Source organism: Lepisma saccharinum, chromosome 5, assembly GCF_977018435.1.
Source record: "Lepisma saccharinum chromosome 5, izLepSacc3.1, whole genome shotgun sequence".
In the NCBI taxonomy this organism is placed as follows: Eukaryota; Metazoa; Arthropoda; class Insecta; order Zygentoma; family Lepismatidae; genus Lepisma; species Lepisma saccharinum.
The window spans coordinates 53841034-53861658 of NC_139233.1; the positions used below are offsets into that span (position 1 = coordinate 53841034).

At 36.0% G+C, this 20625-nt stretch overlaps 1 protein-coding gene across 1 annotated transcript in view; it reads right to left on the minus strand.

Annotated features, from left to right (window-relative positions):
• LOC145988377 (leucine-rich repeat-containing protein 9-like) overlaps positions 1–20625 on the minus strand; it is a 66359-nt gene that overhangs the window by 23038 nt on the left and 22696 nt on the right. The window contains exons 5-10 of the mRNA XM_083123260.1: positions 19621–19797; positions 18359–18514; positions 10514–10639; positions 9707–9840; positions 8453–8660; positions 381–541 (exon numbers count right to left, since the gene is read on the minus strand). Coding sequence (XP_082979386.1) covers positions 381–541; positions 8453–8660; positions 9707–9840; positions 10514–10639; positions 18359–18514; positions 19621–19797 — 962 coding nt within the window. The remainder of the gene's footprint in view (positions 1–380; positions 542–8452; positions 8661–9706; positions 9841–10513; positions 10640–18358; positions 18515–19620; positions 19798–20625) is intronic.

The following is a 20625-nucleotide window of genomic DNA, read 5'->3' on the forward strand; positions in this document are numbered from 1 at the left end:
CACTGGCGTAGGTGCATTGAACTAGGGGGTACTATGTTGAAAGATAGTACTGTAGTTCTTTTGGTGCTTGTAATAAATATTTGTTACAACATATTTCCGGTCATATATTTAATGAGCCTTGTATGATAGTGGGCATGATTTCGTGCAATGAATTGTGGGGGAAGTTGTTCACTGAATATTATCCATTGTTATCAGCTGTACCTCTCTGCTACCAAGAAAGGCCATAAATGACATGCAACCTAGAACCTCACTTTGCTCCAACATTGAACACTTCTGGGGGTTTCCGTTTGAATTACATTACAACCAAGATAATTGTCACCAACTGCAACATTTCCTAATTTTTGCTACTTACTTGGGTTTATATATATATGCAAACTTACTTAAGATGCATGGTTGTCGGAAGAAGTTTCACAATCACAACAACCCTTCTCCTTTTGAAGCTAGGTGTCTCCAAGATTGTCTGAACACTGCATTTTGACAAGGCATCAAACCACTTTAGGTCAGCTAGCACTATACAATTGGTTACAGAAACGTCTCCACCCTTAAAGCATAGACAACACATGTTAATAATTATATTTATCCATAGTTTGCATTCAGAATTACGTATTTTTAACTGTTGTGAAATCTCTTAAGAGTAATGGCTTTTAGAGTAATTGAAGAATGGGAAGAGTGAAAAGAAATATGGTAGAACCTCAATTGTACATTTTTCAGAGGAGTGCAACTAAAGGACTTAAAGAAGTATCAGGTGAAGATTTAGTTCAAAAGAACCACGGAGCCTCCAAAATTACCTACAAAAATGGTGTTCATTAAAGTTGGCTTAATTTGTGGTGGAGAATCATTGGAACTAATTGAAGGGCTCGTGTGTAAAACATGGCAAGTGACATTTTGGTCATTTTTGAGTTACAATGTGCTATCCTTCAATTTTGAAGTGAAATTGACGTGTCATACAATTTGCATTGGACTCAGTGAAACCTTCTGAAATGAGTAAAAACAACACAAAACAATTTATCTATAATATAGCTTCTAATAGCCTTTTTTCTTAATCAACTCAGAAATGATCAAAATGTCACTTACCATGTTTTACACCCAAGCCCTTCAATGGAGCCAGTCAACGTAGTTGTGTCAGATATTAGGTGTGCCAAGTGTTGTAAAATAGTGAGGAATGGTATAATTTGTGATAACTGTGACAAATGGAACCATTCTCGATGTGTTGGAGTAGATGAGAATGATTTACCAGATGAAAATGTGGAGTGGAATTGTCCGCGATGCCACCCAAACCGGCAAGATGGCGACCGATTACGCTAGTTAAAATAATGAAGCATCTCTAATGAAGATTGTTGAAATATTGGAAAATTACTTACGAGTTCTGAAGAGTTAAAGGAAGAACACTACTTTTCAAGTGGAAAATGAAGGTAAGCTTACCACTCCAAAGTAAGTAAGTCCAAGACAATGGGAAACTGTCCGCTATAAAGCCAGAAAGAACAATCATTTTTTTTTAACAATAAGAAGTTTCTAGTTCTAAAAAATAGATTTGAGCTTCTGTCAGATTTGCCCACTAATCTCTGAGTGAAAAAATCGGAGTACAGTCTAGGAACAAAACTAGGCCTATGAGCATTTGCATATATTCCGATAGTCAGGGAAGAGGCATTTATTCCAATATCTTAAGAGATAGTCATCATAAAATTACAAGTATTGTAAAGCCTGGGGCAAAATTCTGTGATGCTACAGCTGAGGCATTAGTAAACAGCTTAGTTGACATTCCAGTTCTGTTGGCAGGAACAAATGATGTCACCAGAAATGAAACCAAGGATCTTCTGTTTTCCCTAAGAAGTAAACTTCAGGAACTTCGAAGTGCCAGGCAAGTGTGTGTCTTCTCCGTGCCTCGACGACATGATCTGCCGCAGTGGTCCATCATCGATAGAGAAGTAGACAAACCAGATAGTGAAATGTACAACATATGTAAGCGTTTTAGAAATGTTCTTTACATAGACATAAGTAATCTAGGAAATAGGTTTCATACTGCCCATGGTCTGCATCTTAATAGATTAGGTAAAAAATTTGTTAGTGATAAGATATTGGAATTAGCAAATAAGTGTGCTCCTTCTGAGCCTATCCCTCTAAGTTTCAATACTGATACCTTTTTAGATTATTAGGTAGGCCTATGTCTAATACTCTGAAAGATCATCAAAATAATTCAGAAGTCAGGCCGGTAGAAGTTGTTATTAGTAGTCTTAGTAGTTTTAATAATCAATATAGGCCTATGTCTAATATCCTTGAAGATCATCCAATAAATTCAAAAATGAAGCTTATGGAAGTTGTTAGTAGTAGCTTTAATAATCAATATAAGCTGAATGAAATTGTAACTCTTCTCTGGAATATCCAAGGCTTCTCAAATAAATATACCATTGTTGAAGACTATGTCTCTACATTGAATGCCGATTTCTTATGTATAATTTAGCACTGGCTACGTCCCAGTGAAATTGATCTTTACGGTTTTAAGGGCTACAACTTGAGTAGTAGTTATTGTAGACCCACTAGAAAACATGGAGGATGTGCTATTTTCATCAAGAAAACCTTTTCTCATAGGCCTGTCCACAGTGTAAACAGCATGTCTATTGAAATGGTATTTGAGGTTACGGCATCTTTTCTTGTAGACATAAACACTATTTTAGTTGCGGTATATAGGCCGAATTTTGAGTGTAAAGATTTTAAATTATTTATTGATAGAATGCACAACCTCTTAGAACATTTGTGTACATTTAATGCTAAGATTATTTTATGTGGAGATTTCAATATTGACTTTAGGTTAGTAAAGAATCTAGAAGGTGTTATGTTAAATAATATATTTTCCTCGTTCAATTTAGCTATAACTACAACTGAGAGTACTAGGCCCAAACTCGGAGGTGGAAGTTGCCTTGATAACATAGTTACTGTTATGGATGGGTTAATTCAAAGCGAAATTGTTAAAACTGTTGTATCTGATCATTGGGCAGTTTTACTTAAGTCTAGGGTTAACTTCCTTAAAGTCACATCTAAAATTGATACCAAAAACTGCAAGTTAAGGGTGGGATTCATGAAAGAGGAAAATATTTTAAAATTTCGCGATGAATTTTCACTTGTTAACTGAAAAATTATGTATTGTTCTGTAAATAATATAAATGACAAAGTGAAATTTTTAATGTCTGAAATGTCTAATTTAGCTAAAAGGGCATTTCCTCTAAAGTATGTTGTAGGCAAACTTACTAAACTCAAACCTACAAGGGTTAGAAGTAAAGAAATTGACGAACTCAAAGGAGAATGTGAACGTTTTTATGACTATTATATTAGTACTGGTTCAAATGGCATGAAGAATCTGTATATAAATAAAAGTAAAGAAGAAGAAAAAAGTACTCCCCTGTGCATAGCACCACGCCATGAAGGCGTATAGGGGGTGTGGGGGTAATGCCCCACACTTTCTTGATCCGGTCGTGAGTGGGGGTGATGTGATCAGCATCACGCCCCTGACCGCCTTTACCCCCCAGGGTTTCCCCCAGGTACCCATGTTATTCGACGCTGGGTGGGCGCCGGGGCCGATTCCATTGTTAGAAAAGTTCCCGGATTTGAACCGGCCGGGGATCGAACCCGGGACCTTTAGCATGGTAGTCAGACGCGTTACCAACTGAGCCACCGTGGCCACTCCTGTATATAAATATTAAGAAGAAATTATATAGATTTGTTAGGGAAACTAGGATTAAGGTTAATGATAATTTTATAAACAACTCTAGTAATAAGTCAAAAGCCATGTGGGATATTGTAAAAAAAGAGAGTAATTTCATACATGTGAACAGAAAAGATTTTAATAACCAACTTAGCGCATCTGAACTCAACAATTTTTTTATTAATAAAGTTGAAGAAATCCTGAACAAAGTTTCATCTTGCTCAAGTAAAAATGATTCAAGTTTTTATTTAAATGGATTATTAAAACCTACCACTACTTTTAATTTTCATCTTGTTGAAGTAAAAGACAGTGAAAGAGCAATCATTAAAATGAGTAGTAGTAGAAGTGAGGATAGTTATAACTTAAGCTCCATCATATTGAAATATGGAGTAAATTTTATAAAGGAACCTGTAACTCATATTATAAATTCATGTATTATTGGGTGTGTTTTCCCTGAAGATTTCAAGCTTGTAAAAGTGTTACCCATATTTAAAAAGGGTAATAAGTCTTTTCCTGATAGTTACAGACCTATTTCGTTGGTTCCAGTCGTATCAAAAGTTTTTGAGATTGTCCTAAATAATCAGACTGTTGATTATTTTGAACAAAATAAGTTATTTAGTAACGCTCAATTTGGCTATAGAACTGGGCTAGGTACTGTTAAGGCTGCTGTCTCATTCTTGAAAAATTGTATATTAGGGTTAGACAGTAAGAAAGTTGTTAATGTGAAACTCTATGATTTGTCCAAAGCATTCAATACTGTATCTCACTCTCTTCTGCTAAAAGAGTAAAGATTTTATTTTTTTGAGGATGGAGCGCTGTCACTTTTGCAATCATATTTAAGTGGGAGATCTCAGAGAGTAGTTTTTGAAGAAAAGGAGTCAAACTTGTTATCTGTTAAACATGGAGTGTCTCAAGGATCTATTCTGGGTCCTATTCTTTTTATTATTTACATAAATGATTTGCCATATAACATTTCAACACCCTTGGTCAGTAGTTACCTATTTGCTGATGATATCAATATCTGTTTGAACTCAGATTCTAATTATCTTTTAAGGTCCTCATTAAAATCTACTTCCGATATTGTTCTGGACTGGTGTATTGCTAACTTGCTTTGTATAAACACTGATAAGATTCAAAACTTGGAACTTACATTTAATAGTAATAATCATAATACAGAGCATGAAAAGAATTCTGTCACCTTTTTGGGATTCTTAATAGATCATCATTTGGAATGGGAGGATCATATCAGTAGAGTTGAATCCAGAGTTAGCAAAGGGGTTTATTTAATGCATAGGTTAAGATTGTGTGTAAGCTTGAAGGTTCTAAAAACTGTTTATTATGCACAGATACAAGGTCACTTAAGCTATGGTACCTTACTTTGGGGTCATCAGCCTTCAATAAAAATGTTATTAAAATTGCAAAAGATATGTGTAAGATTAATGTGTGGTCTTCTAAGCCGTGGCCACTGTAAGTTAAGTTTTGTTAGACTAGGTAGTGTGACAGCTCCTGCTATCTTTGTATTCCAATGACTACTCTATATACAGGGAGGTTATTGCAGCATGCCACCGCAAGAGCTTCGGCCGCTTGCCGGCTCAGTCATGCAACAGGTGCCGGCAAATTGCGTAACAGATAGCCCGTTACACAAACCGCTTGTTTTGTAATGTTTCCACTTTTCACAATTATAGTTACAATTACAACTTAAATAAGCACGTACCTTGTCGTAAGGATGCTGGAAAAGGTGTCCTCTAAAATACAAATATTTCTGGCACTTTATTTTTGACATGTAATCTTTCTTAGACACCGCGAGAGCGTCGGCCGCTTACCGGCCTTGTCATGCATCAGGTGCCGCCAAATTGCGTAACAGATAGTCCGTAACAGAAACCGCTTGTTTTGTAATGTTTCCACTTTTCACAATTACAGTTACAATTACAACCTTATTTCAGACATCTAATCTTTCTTAGACATCTCTACTTTATCCTCGGTTGACAGAAAGGGAAGACAGCATCGCGGCGCATAAAGCAAACCGAAAGTGTAAAATTATATTTAAAACTAATAATAATGATGATCACTAACCTTCTGTGTTATAAATGATGTTGAAAATGACCTCCTTCAACACCAATACATTTCCGGCATCTGCGTATGAAATTCCTCTGAACATCCATAAGCTCCTCAGGTGTGATTCTGGCAATTTCTCTTCTTATATTTTCTTTTAAATCCTCTATTGTACGCGGGTTATTCTGATACGCTTTGTTTTTTAATGTTCCCCATAAATAATAATCACAAGGAGTAAGATCGGGGCTACGAGAGGGCCACAACTCAGTACTGATAATTCTGTCCTCAAAAATCTCGGCAATAAAATTAAGTGATTCATAAGCAGTGTGAGCAGTAGCAGAGTCCTGCTGAAAAAATGACTGCTGGCATTCAATGTCCGTTAATTGTTCAAAAAAAGGTTGTAGTATGTCTCTTCGATACCTTTCACCATTGATAGTACCTTCATAAAAAATAGGCCCTATTATTCTGTGCGCATTCAAACCACACCACACACCAATTTTTGCAGGATGGAGCGGAACTTCATGCACAAGGTCAGGTTTTTCTGCGCTCCAATAGCGATTGTTTTGTGAAATAACTCGGCCATTCAATTCGAACCAAGCTTCGTCTGAAAATATGATTAATTCTGGATTTACTCTGCCAGCAACAATATTATCCAGCATCCAGTTACAGAATCGAACTCTAGTCGCGTGATCGCGCGGTTGCAATTCATGAACCACTGTAATTTTGTAGGGTTTTAATCTAAGTAATTTAATGGCATTTCGTGCTGAGGATTTTGAAATGCCTGTTTCCTGAGCAAGCCGACGGAGGGATTTTTTTGGAGTATGTTCAAGTCGTTCACCAATTTCGTCTAGCTTTTCTTCCGTAAGAACACGTCGTCTGGAAACACGTTTCTTAGGTTCAAGAGATCCTGTCTCTCGTAATCTTTTAACGAGGTTGTAAACAGTATGTCTGTCCGGAACAGGATTGCCAGGAAATCTTCTTGCGAATCGCCTGACTACTTTTCTGCAAGAGTTCGTTTTCACGTAAGTATCGTACATAAAAACTCTTTGTTCAAGGCTATATTTGTTTGGCGGCATAACTAATGAATGAATAACAATTAACACACGATAAAGCACTAGCACTGAATAGCACACCAATAACACAGTATAAACAACACGAGTACTGATAAACGCAAACCGAAGTGAACACGTCTAAACAACTGGTAGCCGACAGCTGTCGCATTCGCGTAGTATCGAGAGGCTTCTCGCGGCTTACCACTACTCCGATAAGCCGCTGACGCTCTTGCGACATCTGAGGAATTTCGCTTCTAGCGTCGGCTCTATAGACACTGGATGGACCAAATTTTGAGGGAAGCACAACAAAAGACTACTCTATGAGGATATGTAATGCTCCTGCCGCAACTTTGAAGAAAAAAAAATATGGAAATTACGACGTTCAGAAATTTTGCGTAATTACGGGGAAAATAGAACTTTGGGATTTGGCCCCCGTTTCCCCCTGGACTCACAATTGTCGGAATTTACATAAAATGTTGCTTTTTGTTCATTCTTACATTTAGAATTTAAATTTCTTAAAAAGATGCAGTTGTTGAGCAGTTATAGCCTTTTATATTCAGTTTATCCCATAGTAGCATAAGGGGAAAAGTGCTTATTTCAAATGGCGCTCTCAGAAAGAAAAACGCACACAGTGTATGATCGCTACTTTACTTCAAAAATATTCACACGTTAAAATTAATTGACACTGTTAAATAATTCGTTTATCTGCGCTTTCGTTTTGCATAATAATGTATACGTAACCTCCCCCCTCGAAAATCTTGGGCACGCCACTGACTCTAGTGTTCAAAAGGATTAATCTTGTGTTATCTGCAAAATAAGAGTCACGGTTTTGTTTATTCGAAGGCAAGACAAGAATGAAAAATTGAATCCTTTATGTTGGACGAGTCATTGCTGTCAGAAGCGATATGGGCAGAAATAAAGTGCCAGAAATATTTGTATTTTAGAGGACACCTTTTCCAGCATCCTTGCGGCAAGGTACGTGCTTATTTAAGTTGTAATTGTAACTATAATTGTGAAAAGTGGAAACATTACAAAACAAGCGGTTTGTGTAACGGGCTATCTGTTACGCAATTTGCCGGCACCTGTTGCATGACTGGGCCGGCAAGCGGCCGAAGCTCTTGCGGTGGCATGATGCAATAACCTCCCTGTAGAAGAAAACATTCACATTTATGAGGAGTTAGGGTGTTCACATACCTATCAAACCAGAAATAGGGATTGTTTAGGATTGTTTAGATGTAATTACAACAAGATACAAAAAACCTTTTACTACATGTCAGTTAAGTTTCACAATGCTCTCCCTCTGTCTTTAAGGCAACTGCCCTTTTTAAAATTCAAAAGAAAACTGCAAAAAATATTGACTGATAATTGTATATATAGGGTAGAAGAATTCTTTAAAATTAATTTTGTTAGGTAAAATAGTTATGCTTGCAAGATAATAATGTTAACTACTAAATTTATGTAAGTGGTGTTACGTTTCTAAAATGCTGTTGGGATGTTTGTTTGTAAGATCTATATATACTTTATTAGTATAAGGCTAGGTTATATTTCTGACGATTGTAATACATGTGATGTTCTCATATGTTTCTACAATAAAAATTATTATTATTGTCATTCAGTGCATTATCTTATAATAGTAAATGCTAAAACTTACCTCTTCCATACCTAGTCCATTTTCAATTAATTCAAATGGCCACTTCCACAGTTCTTCTGCACCTACTGGACTAGCAAGTAACAGAAAAGTTGGCTGGGATGTCTTACTGGAGACTTCAGCACACTGCATTTCTCTAAATTGCATTTCCAAACTTTTGTTCACAACACGTGTAATCCTATCCACCTTACATTCTTTGACACCTAGTTCTCTGTGAACATTCAAAATTGTTATTAAAATAAATGTATTTACATAAATGCATCTATTCACAACTGATAATAGAATTACTAAGGATTTCTTGATTTTGATGGGAGACTATCTATAAAATAGTGTATTTAAACCATTAGATTAACTATAATAATGGGAATGCATGATGACATGCTAGTTGGAAACACAAAATTTGATATGATATTCATGACCATTATGTTTTGCTGTATTAAACTCAATCAGTAAGCAAAAGTATGTGAAAGGAAGTTGTGGCCAACAGTATGCAGCAATTTGTAAAATGTTCTCAGTTTCCTAGATTGAGGGAGTGCTTTATGCAATTTCAGGGACTTTAAGCTTTTTTCTTTATTTCTCTGTTTAAATCCATCAAAACATGTCTTTGCTGTACATTGTGTTTGAATGTATTTGTATTTAGTGTCAGTTCCTCTGGCAGAAACTTTTTACATCATCCTATTTTTCACTTTTAACTACAACTTAACTTTTGTATCTTTCATTACTTGATATTAAATAATACTTGAAAAACTTTTTTAAGAAACCTGTTTCTCCACAATTCCCAACCATGCAAGGCTTTTCAACAAAAGGTAAATTAACTTTTAGTCCTCCCTGATGTAGTGGAAACATCACCACCTTGTAATCAAGGGGTCCCAGGTTTGATACCTTGTGGAGAGAGACACTATTTTGGATCCCACTTTGAACTGTAGGTTCAGTCCTGATAGCCTATCCATGCATAAAGTGGACTTACAACTAAAAAAAAACCTTTTGAAGACATTACATAGTTTTAGTCATTAGTATTACTAGTTTATTTTTGAGGACAGGTCCAAGTTGATCAATTCTCATGTACAAATTATTCACATGTGAAATGAAATTCCAATGTTCGAAGATAATTTCTGGTGGGGTCCATTGTGTTAGGTTAATCTGGACCCTCACCCCACCCTCTTCTAGTTATACATATGGTTTTGATGTATGTTAAAAGATCACAATCCCTTCTTTTGTTGTGTGAGATAATAAATAGAAAAATTAAACTTTACTCACCTAAAAACATTATGGCAAGCAAACATATCCAACAACTTTTTACACTCCTCACCAAATTTACTTTTCACATCTTCTTCAGAGAAGGTCACATTTCCAAGACTTTCCAGCTCTATATTCATTTGCTTTAGTTTAATCTGGAAAACATTAATTATCTCATTATGTTTACGGCACCTTCATTATGACAATCATTGTAGAAAAATTAATGAATATATTAAATATACATTTATATTAAAATAGGTTCCATTTAATCAGAAAATCCAATTTTGGATCACAATATTGATACTGAAGTCATGAAAATTGTCTATTTTGCAGGATACTGAGGCTTCACAAAAGCACCATTTGTAATTTTACCATCTTCACTAACTATTCAAAATCTTGGAAAAATATCAGATGGTATCAATGAATAAAATTGAAGTGGTATTTCCAAATAATGATACCACTGATATAGGCTGATACTGAAATATTTTAGACATTATTTCAGAGTTTCAGAGTAGAATTAAAGATCTGTGCATACTTTCTGATACTGACCCCAATACATATCAGCCAATATGGATAAATTGGTATTAGGGTTTACTCAGCTTTAATATTAAACAAATCGATATTTTATAAGAATTTATCAATAACTGTGTAAACAGCTAATAGAAGCAAGTCTACAAAAATGCATAAATCAAAAGGATAATCTTTCATTAAAATTTTAAATTTATTTTTATGCAAAACAAAGTAACTTCAATCCTTTACACTGAAATTGCACCACAAAATTTTCTCAATCTGTTTTCACACTCGCAAACTATGTAGTAGAACACTTACCTTTTTAATATCTTCGTGCATGCTCTCCCACTTGGCTTGGTAATGCTGCAAATTTGAAACCTTATTTGTTGTTTTCCTGTGATCTAGTGTTTCTTCATTTTGAGGTTTGCTTGGATCAGTGCTTTCCTATGTAGTAAAAATTACAATTAGAATTTTAACTGTTAAAGTAAAATAGCTGAATTTTCATTGTGCTCATTTATATTATATAGAATACATTCATTGAAAATATCTTCAATTGCTAACAAATAAATTACATTATTTTGACAACAAACAATAATCTAGCTTTGAACTGATTGAGCAAACTATGTAATCCACAATTCAAGCTTTTTGTTCCAATTCCATTGGATATGATGACACGTGAGAAGTATGTGAAATGTTGCTTGTCATAAAAGCAATCAATATGGTGTTTACATATTTAATAGTGAATAATAATATATTTTCCAGCCAAATGTGTAAAACAATTTCTTGTGTCAAGTACAAATACATTCATATATACTCTCCTAATTTTGTGTCTGAGGTAACAGATTTCCAGGCATCAGAGACAGAAAGGTAAATTTTAGGAATAAGTTAATGTTACAGTGAACTGATATTAATTCTGACGACAATACTGTTACAGACTCTTGCTGATATCAGTATTCATGTAGCAAATTAAAATTGTTTAGAATAGTGGACAGTGTTAAAACTATAAGAATTACATTGCAATTATGTCATACCAATCTACCAGAGATTTGCTTTAAAATATTCTTAGATTCACTTGTAACATAAAATAATATAAAAAGATATCTGTCATTAAACCACAAAATACACTTCAACCATACAATTTGGTTGCCAGATGAATGAAAACTGTTTGCTTTACATAATTTCCAGGATATTTAGGCTATGTTTATACAGAAGATGACGAGTTGGTAGATAATTAGCAGACAGTATGTACAAGTCAAAACTATAAAATCCCTAACCACAATAGCCTGTGAATAAGATATAAATAATTGGTACTTTTTCTTTGCTTGGTGGTTGTGTCGTTGCCTTGTAATCAAAAGGTCCCAGGTTTGATACCTGGTGGAGGCACATAGTGATTCGGATCCCACTTTAAACTGTAGGTCCAGTCCCGATTAGCCTTAATGTGCATAAAGTGGATTTAAAACACCAAATCAATCAATCAATCTTCCTTGCTTGGTACATTGGCTCAAGAGAAGTCACAAGCAACAGTGTACTTTTTAAAAAATCATGGATCACGTGATTTATGGATTCTGTCTTGCGACTATTGCTTACTAGTTTCCATAGTATCATTCAAAAGCATGAGATCCCTATCAGATAAGAAAATGATTGCTCCAGAGTTGCAGATATTCACAGCTGAACTCTTACAAGCCAGTGTTTGCAGTCCTATTGCAGGTGAGGTGTACACAGACCCAAGTTAGAGATTTCCAAGAAATTTCCATTTGGAAATATTGGAAGTACATTGACTACTGGATTCCTTTACGTTATCGCTGTCTGCCAATTTGCTATAGTCGCTACCTATGTACACATGGCCTTAGATTCTGAAAAAGATCACCCAAAATCAATAATTGAACTCGAATTGATACTTTCCAATACTGATACATTGGAATCAGTATTAGCTGAGCACAAAAATGCAAGGGGGTTGAATAAAATGTAAAGGTAAAAAAGATAAAGTGCTCCCCTGTGCATAGCACCACGCCATGAAGGCGTATAGGGGGTGTGGGGGTAACGCCCCACACTTTCTTGATCCGGTCGTGAGTGGGGGTGATGTGATCAGCATCACACCCCTGACCGCCTTTACCACCCAGGGTTTCCCCCAGGTACCCATGTTATTCGATGCTGGGTGGGCGCCGGGGTTGCTTCCATCATTAGAAAAGTTTGAACCGGGGACCTTTAGCATGGTAGTCAGACGCGTTATCGACTGAGCCTCCGAGGTATTATCCAGAAGTTTTTGGAACTGGTGCTGCCATATGAACAGCAGTTGTAGTAGCACAATAGAACCAAAGATGGTTTTACTAGCATATCTTGAGAGTTATAAGCATATAGTGTAGAGGAACTCATTTATGACGCGATGTAGACTTGAAACAAACACGTGACTAATGCAAGGTCTGCCATTGGTTCGAGTTCTCAGCTGGATGAGCAAAGAGTTTGGCGTGGAATAACCTTGCCGACTGGGAGACACAAAGGACACACCTGACTTAGGCTGAGTACACTGTAGCTCCATATACTTCTTTTTTTCATGGCCTGGTTGTGGTTTACCTAGTATTTGTATATATATATATATATATATATATAGACCTTTAATAGATATTCTCCTGGTTTAAAATTTGAAATTTAAATGAGGGTATATTGCTCTGGGTCATGTTGGCTTTGGGGCTTGTGGGCAGGTTTGCAGTGCACTCGATATAGCCTCTATACTTACCGACTAATGGACTTACTGACTGTTTAATTGGACTAACTTCATTGTGTGTTATCCCTGTTAAATGAATGGATCTTGTATTTAATGTCATGAATGAAGGGGGAGATTTCTTCTTGCTATTATTGTTGAGTTACTAAAAATGAGGTTCTTTGTTATTTAACCCCTTAAGTGGGTGTTTCGATTTTATAAATTGAGTTACAAGTGTATTTAGGGTTGCAATGTGTAACGCTAAGCGGGTTGTCCGAGCTAGGTTCGGGCAGGAAAATTTATTCCAACTTCAGATAGGGTAACGTGAATTGTTCTCGGGTATTGTTGTGTACGCAATGCGGAATCTGATGCGCAGTTGTTTTTGTAGATGGCAGCATGGTATTATTAACAGAGCAGGAATAGCTTGCGTTTCTTTCATGTGAAAGAATGGCTGAGCAAATGCAAAGTGCAGACCAAGTTCAACTTCTTCTTGAGGATTCCAGTTGTGATGAAAGTTCGGAATTTGAAATCAGTGATTCTGAAGGAGATACGAACTATGATATTTCATCAGATGGTATTATTCAAAACGTTGAACAATATTTGAAGTTTTTTCTGTTTTGTGTGTCCGCTAATTTCTCTATCTCACTACATTGTCAAGGGGGGAGAGAGAGAGAGAGAGAGAGAGAGAGAGAGAGTGAGTGAGTGAGTAAGTGAGTGTGTAACTTAAACCTAAATGGGAATTGAAACTACTGCACACATAATTTAAAGTAAATCGTATGTTGAATCTTAGACCCCAGTTCAGCGAGGCCCCAGTCCACCCCTGTCCTAGAGGGACATGGCTCTGGACAACATTATAACATTACATGTCTTGTAAATGAGAGAAAGGTGAATGAACACACAACATTCAAGTAAACTGTACAAAACGAAATGTATCTATGTATGTACTACTGTATATCCATTTAAAGAAAATAATTCCCTGCTATGGGAACATTGACTGGATCTGAAATGCACAAGAAGCTGCCAAATTCAAATTCCCGAGCACAACCCGGGCTCCCCGCTTAAGGGGTTAAATATGTAATGTGCCTTGGAAGTTAAGTTTTTGGAAATTATAGTTAAACAAGGATTTGTTAATACAATTTGAGAGTGTATATTATGTTTTAAATTGACCAGCATAACTATCTATAGTACTACATTACAATACCTTCCACTGCGTAGATAAGATAATCCCCGTCTCACTCTTTAGTTTAATATCTTAAGGAGAAATATGAGTTGTATGGGATTGCAGAGACAAGTGTACAAAATTTCATGTAGGTACGTGAAATGTCCTGACTCTTTACATACTTTCATTTGAAGTCGTGTATGTGGTGTTTGATGATTTCGTGATGAATCTGGGAAAGGAGCAGCAAGTGTGCAACACATTTTGTGGAAGTGGCAATGGTTACTCAAGTGTCTGGGGAAGAAAGCATGAGCTGGACATGGATGTCTGAGTGGCATGCTTGGGTTCATGGCTTGTCGGATATCCATTGAGGACAACGGCCACACAGGAAGGCCCTTCAGCTACACAACGTCCGACATAGTTGCCAAAGTTCAACAGCTCATTTGTGAGGATTGGCGTCGAACTAATCATTACCTTGCTAATAAGATGGAAATTGGTTATGAGACGTGCCAACAGATTCTCATTGCTGAATTGGGCATGCATCATGTCAGTGCCAAATGTGTACAGAGAATCTTGACAGATAATCAGGAGCAGCAGCTTGTTGACATCGTCAGGTTGCCTCCAACAATGCAACCTTCTTGTCCAGGATGATGAGAGATGGGTTTATGGGTATGAGCGAGACAAGTCAAGAGCAAAATCAAGAGCATACTCATTATTTTACTTTACCGTCAAGGGGATTGTGCACAAAGCATTCATCCCAGCATGACAAACAATTAAATCTGCCTACTGCTGTGATGTTTCGTGGCAGCTGTGTAAAAATATGTGAAGATGTAGCCCCAAACTTTGGCAACAAAGAACTGGATTTTGCATCACAACAATGCCCTGTCTCACACTTTCTTGTTATCCAAGTACTTTTTGACCAAAAATAACATGATCTTTGTCCCCTACCCACCTCACTCGCCTAACTTGGTCCCCAAGAGATTTTCTCTCTTATCCTGACTGAACATCAAGTTGGATGGCTGAAGGTTTGGCACAATAGAGATGATCTAAGCAGAACTGCAGACATTCTGGACACCCTCACAGGACACAACTTCCAGGATGCATTTTAAAAATAGCAGAATCGTGTGCATACAGAAGAGGACTACTTTGAAGGTGAAGGTGGCCTTTAGGGTTACAGTGATTTTTTTTCACCATTTGGTAGCACCAGTCCTGAAAATTTTGGATATCACAACATAGGACATTGTACTCTTTGCAACTTCTTATTTGACCACCCCGAAAGAATTCTAAGTCCCTAATTTGTAAACTTAGCAACATTGGCACTTGAGTGCCAGCTAAGAGTAGCCAACTTTGAGTTGGTCCCTCCACTTGACGTAAAAGGCTGCGGTGATAGGTTTTCAATTTCACACATACCACGAACGTAGAAACTATAAACCACTATTATAATGCACAATCAAACAGAAATAACAAATTGGATAAAGAACCTTGAGGAATCTTTACGATTCTGCTTGCTCGACTTGAAATCAGAGGGGTTTGAAACACTGAATAGTGTTTTTCTCCACCTGGATGAAATCGCCATCAAGTTTGTGGAGAAAGAAGCAAATTTGTGAGGAGTTTATGTGGTATTTTATTTACAATACCTTGCATAATATCAAACAGTTCTCAAAAAAAAAAAAAAAGAATGTTCACGACTTGTTGAGAAAATGTGCTTGGAAAATAGGAAAGTGGATGTTTTCATAAACGCGAACATGTTTTTAAGAGCATGTTGTTTGTAAGTTAATGTAGTTAGACGCTGTTATCCTTATTTTTCATCATGCATGAAAGGTTGCAGTTTCAAATCCCACCTTCTCCTCTTTTTTTTTATTTGGTTCGCTGAACAGAGACCGTTGATATTAGAATATTTCAAAAATGAATCCGATGCACATTTTTCTCCTTATAAGTTGTTGGTTACCAGGATTTAAGGTTAATGCTTTCTTCTTGTAGCTATTCTTCATAAGTTGTGTTAACACACACATCATAATTAATTCACATATCACATATATGTATTCAGGATGCAAAATGTAATGTTATTTAAGTTATGTATTGTTTATGTTCTTCACTGACACCTAAAATGTTGATAATTTCGATATACTAACACACACAGACACATACAATTATGTTAAGCAGTTATTTAGTGGATTACTGTAATGAAGGAGAGAGTTTAATGAGTTCAAATTGCTAAGATTAGTAATTTTATGTCAGTTCCTTCATAATGACTGTTGTTAATCCCCTCACCTCCATCTTACGATGCATCTAAAACTAATAGTTAATTGCCAATTAACATAAGTAAATGGCTATTGGGACAGAGGGTGATGCGATAAAAAGAACTACTAATAACTATTTATATAGTGAGTCACAAACAAGAAATTCAAAACCTGAGAAAAACTGCTTCGTATCCAAAATATTTGTTTATTTCAACTGAAAGTACAAGTATCAGATCTAAAAAACTTTCTCCACTAACTTTGCAATATTCAAAACCATCACCACAGACTTAGCTCTACGTAACTTGATTCTGTGCATTCCATGTGGCATGTGATTTCCTGTTACCATGGAAATAACTTCCTCTTACTATTTCCTTTCACCTCGTGAAACACAGAGACCAATGTTAACTTCTTAGCATGGTGGATAAACTTTATGCCTAACGATATACTCCTGACAAAAATCCTGCCTGGGTGGAGAATCGAATCTACAACCTCCCTCGTCAGGATCAAGCATGCTACCTCTTCTTCAGGTAGCTTATGTAAAAATTATCTGCCAGTTTGAAGAAGCCAATTCACACATAATGTCATGTCTAAAATTTCCTCATGGCAATTTTTCAGTGGAAGCAAAAATCGAGAAATGCTGAAAGGGAAGAATGATGAACATTTCTATTGGTGTTTTTTCACATTTTGTAAATAGTGTGTAAATGCAGTGTTTTAAACAAGCAACCATTTAGTTATGAAGTGTTTTCTTGTTTGTTGAAAGTTGGAACAGGAAAGCGAAAAGGAGTCAGTTGAACCAGACCCTGATTGCCAAGAAACTTCAGCCTTTTCCCAAAGACTGTAGGAAGAGAGAGAAGAAAGGAGTATTCAATGTATGAAATATAAAATATATGTGAAATTACAACAATGGAAAACCTTGCAAGTGCATCTTAACGAACTTCAAACTATAGAAAACCTATTTTCATGGTGGAAAACTGCAGGTGATTTTCGAAATATGAACCTGATTTTTTCTGTATTATAAAGTGGAGATATGGGATGATACGATCCCTCAGCAAGGAGAATTTAGGCTAATCGGGACTGGACCTACAGTTTAAATAGGAATCCGAACCACTGTACAATGAGCCTCCACCTGATATCCAACCCGGGACATTTTGATTACAACATCCTGTTTAAGAACATATATTTATGACATATAAATTCCTAATGTGTGTTAACATAACTTTTGACAGCTGAATGAAAATAAAGGTATTGCCAAAAATCCTGCCAATCACTGAAAAATCAAGATGATGAGCAGACACATTCCCTGAAGTATGCATCACATAAATATTTACAGTGATTTAACATAATCTTATATTACAACACTTCATACTTGGTAAATAACAATAATAAAAAAAAAAGAATCAGGAGAGGGTAGGATTTGAACCTACGATGTTTCGTTCTTCACGAAAAAGTGTAACAAGATGACCATCTAACCAACTGCCCCAAGAGATTACTAACGTGAGACTGTAAAAACAAGTTGTTCTCAGTTGAAAGAACATTGTGCCGGAGTTCCGAACCATTTTTCTCCACACATCAAGGAAAAGACGCACTTTGCAGAATCCTCCGGTATTGTGCAAGGTATCTTTACTGTAATTTCACCTAAAATCGAGAGAAATTTCTTTGCATTCAAATGTGATGTGAATTCTCTCCAGGTGGTGGAGAACCAGTTCAGTGTTTCAAATGGCACATATTTTCTATTTCAGAACGAAGAATCGTAAAAAAACAAATGCAACATTCGTATTTCCAATTTACGATTTTTGTTTAATTGCGTATTGTATTACTGGTTTAGTGTTTCTAACTTCATGGAATGAGAAATAATGAAAAAATTCACATGAGCGTTTTCATTTAGAAAGAAAAACTGTTGCTAAGTTGGATACAATTTGTTCTCTGAAGTTCTATGTTGCCAAAGTTACGAATTCTGGACTTCAATTGTTTTCAGTGCGGACAAATAAGGTGTTGCGAAGAGTACAAATAGCTGTTCACACACAAAAGGACACATGTCATTCCTTACATTTAGTTTGTCTGCGTAATACCTGTTTTTCTAGCAGTTTATACATGTAGAAATTGTCCCTTAGCTTGCTTAAAGACTGAAACACTTCTCTTCGTTTAGCAATAAGTTCATGAAAGCTGTTCGATAGAATTTCTTGCTTTATCATCTTGTAGTATTTAACTTTCTTCTTAAATAATTCCTAAGCAAGAATAGTATATAAATGTATGTCACAAAATATGTGTGCAATTATTATTATTATTATTATTATTATTATTATTATTATTATTATTAATCACTAGAACTAGTCACAAAAGTAGCTTCTAACACCATGTACTGAGCATAACATGTTTGTTTACCTGTCAGAGAACGGGAATTCAAGAGGAAACACAACACACATACAAATAAATAAAGTTATACTTTTATGTGAGATAATGCAAACAGGCACTATAACAATGTGAGGATGTTTTCTTGTGGAACAAAATTGGCTTTCTGAATGCATTTACTTTTTCATCAATTATAGAGTAAAAATTTATTATCCCTGCTGAAAATTTTGTCTACTGTTTTCAGTAGATCTATAGGTGTTTTGAAACATTTACTGTGTTCAGATTTTCAAATAGATGTAAAAACAAATTGTAAATCAGGAGGAATGAAAAGTTAAATTTACGGCCAACAAGTTGAGTTACATACACTGTATACAATATTTCATGTAATACTGAAGAGAATATTTCACTTGTATTTCTTCTACTGTACACATACAGTAGGCCTACTGAACTTGTTAAGTAGAAGTTCAGCAGGAAACCATTGAGTTTCAGCAGATTTCTGAGAGAGACAGTAGAGTTCAGTTGATAACAGTAGATTCTGTCTACTGAAAACAGTAGAAATTTCCTTAAAAATATGCTATTAATTACAGAGAAAATTGGTATGCTTTCATGAGGTATCTTCTAGGAATCTGATGTACAACTTTCATGAGGTATCTTCTAGGAATCTGATGTACAAATTCAGAAAACAAAGATTCAAAGCTTTTGAGAGGTAATGTCCATAGTGGTGAGAAATCCAGAGTTTGAAATCCACTCCGGACTGACCTGGTCATTAATCTGAGAAACCCACTTTATTATTTGTCACCAGAAACACCTAGGTAAGGCTCATCTTGCCACCAAAGGTTTCAAGTTTGAGTCCTGGCATAGGCATTCCGTGTGTGTGTCCTTTCATCTATTCACCACCACCATCATCATCATTACAATTAGTCTAAAGAAGCAGAAAAATTATGTATAATAAACTTTTAAATAAGGCAACCCAAGCACTTACTTCTGAATGAGATCTTTCTTCAGGATAAATTAACACAGAGTCTAAATAGTTCAGATTCTGAAGACAATAAACAGCAAATGCTCGATAATGGCAGAGTTGAACAATTGGGCAAGCACCATATAAAGGATCAGCTAAATACAAAGACTTGATAGATGTGGAAGCCAAATTCTGTAATTCCTGAAATATATGAAATTGACATATTATCTTTTTGATCATGGCCAAACCTAAAGGTGGCATGGGTTAGAGTTCAACCCCAAGTAACCAAAACTGGTTGGCCCAACGTTGAGCCAACCTTACTGAAAACTGTTGGTCAAATGTAAGAAAACATTGTTGGGCAATGGTAATTTTGGCCATCCTTCAAACGTTGGCCCAACATGGATTTTATGTTGGGCCAATGTATGGTTTTTACATTGGGCCAACATATACTTTTATGTTGCGCCAATGTACTGAAAACTAAAGTATAGATAGGTTTGTGTAAAATAAAAAAAAAACAGCACTTTCTCATTCATATGGTATTGTTGTTTTCAAGGTACCTTCAAGTGGTAGCACAAAAAAAAAATAATTCTAGAGTTTACCTAGTTTTCCAACGTTTGTGGAATTTAGTCTGGACATAACATTGTTTAACTGCCTTCACAAGAATACCTGTAAGAATGTCTTGTTCTGCTACAACTAAACAGACAAACAATAAGCAGTGGCGTAGCATTATAGTACCCCCGAACGCCCGGCGTTCCCAGATTTAAAATTTCAAAAATGCGTAAATGCTGTAAATATAAAGTTAAACTTGACTAATTTCATATATGTTTGACCTTTATGGCATTATAATAGCTATTTTTTGCGATCCGCTTGCAACGCTCCACTCTCAACACTCTTTCTAGCATTTTTTTTTCAATGCCTTTCGTGGCTGGATGCCGAGCAGGTTCAGCGTAAAGGACTCTATATTCCTTGCTGTCTATCTGGAGGGATAGCTTGGATCTCTACAGCACGCACGCAAATGCTCTCTCTCAT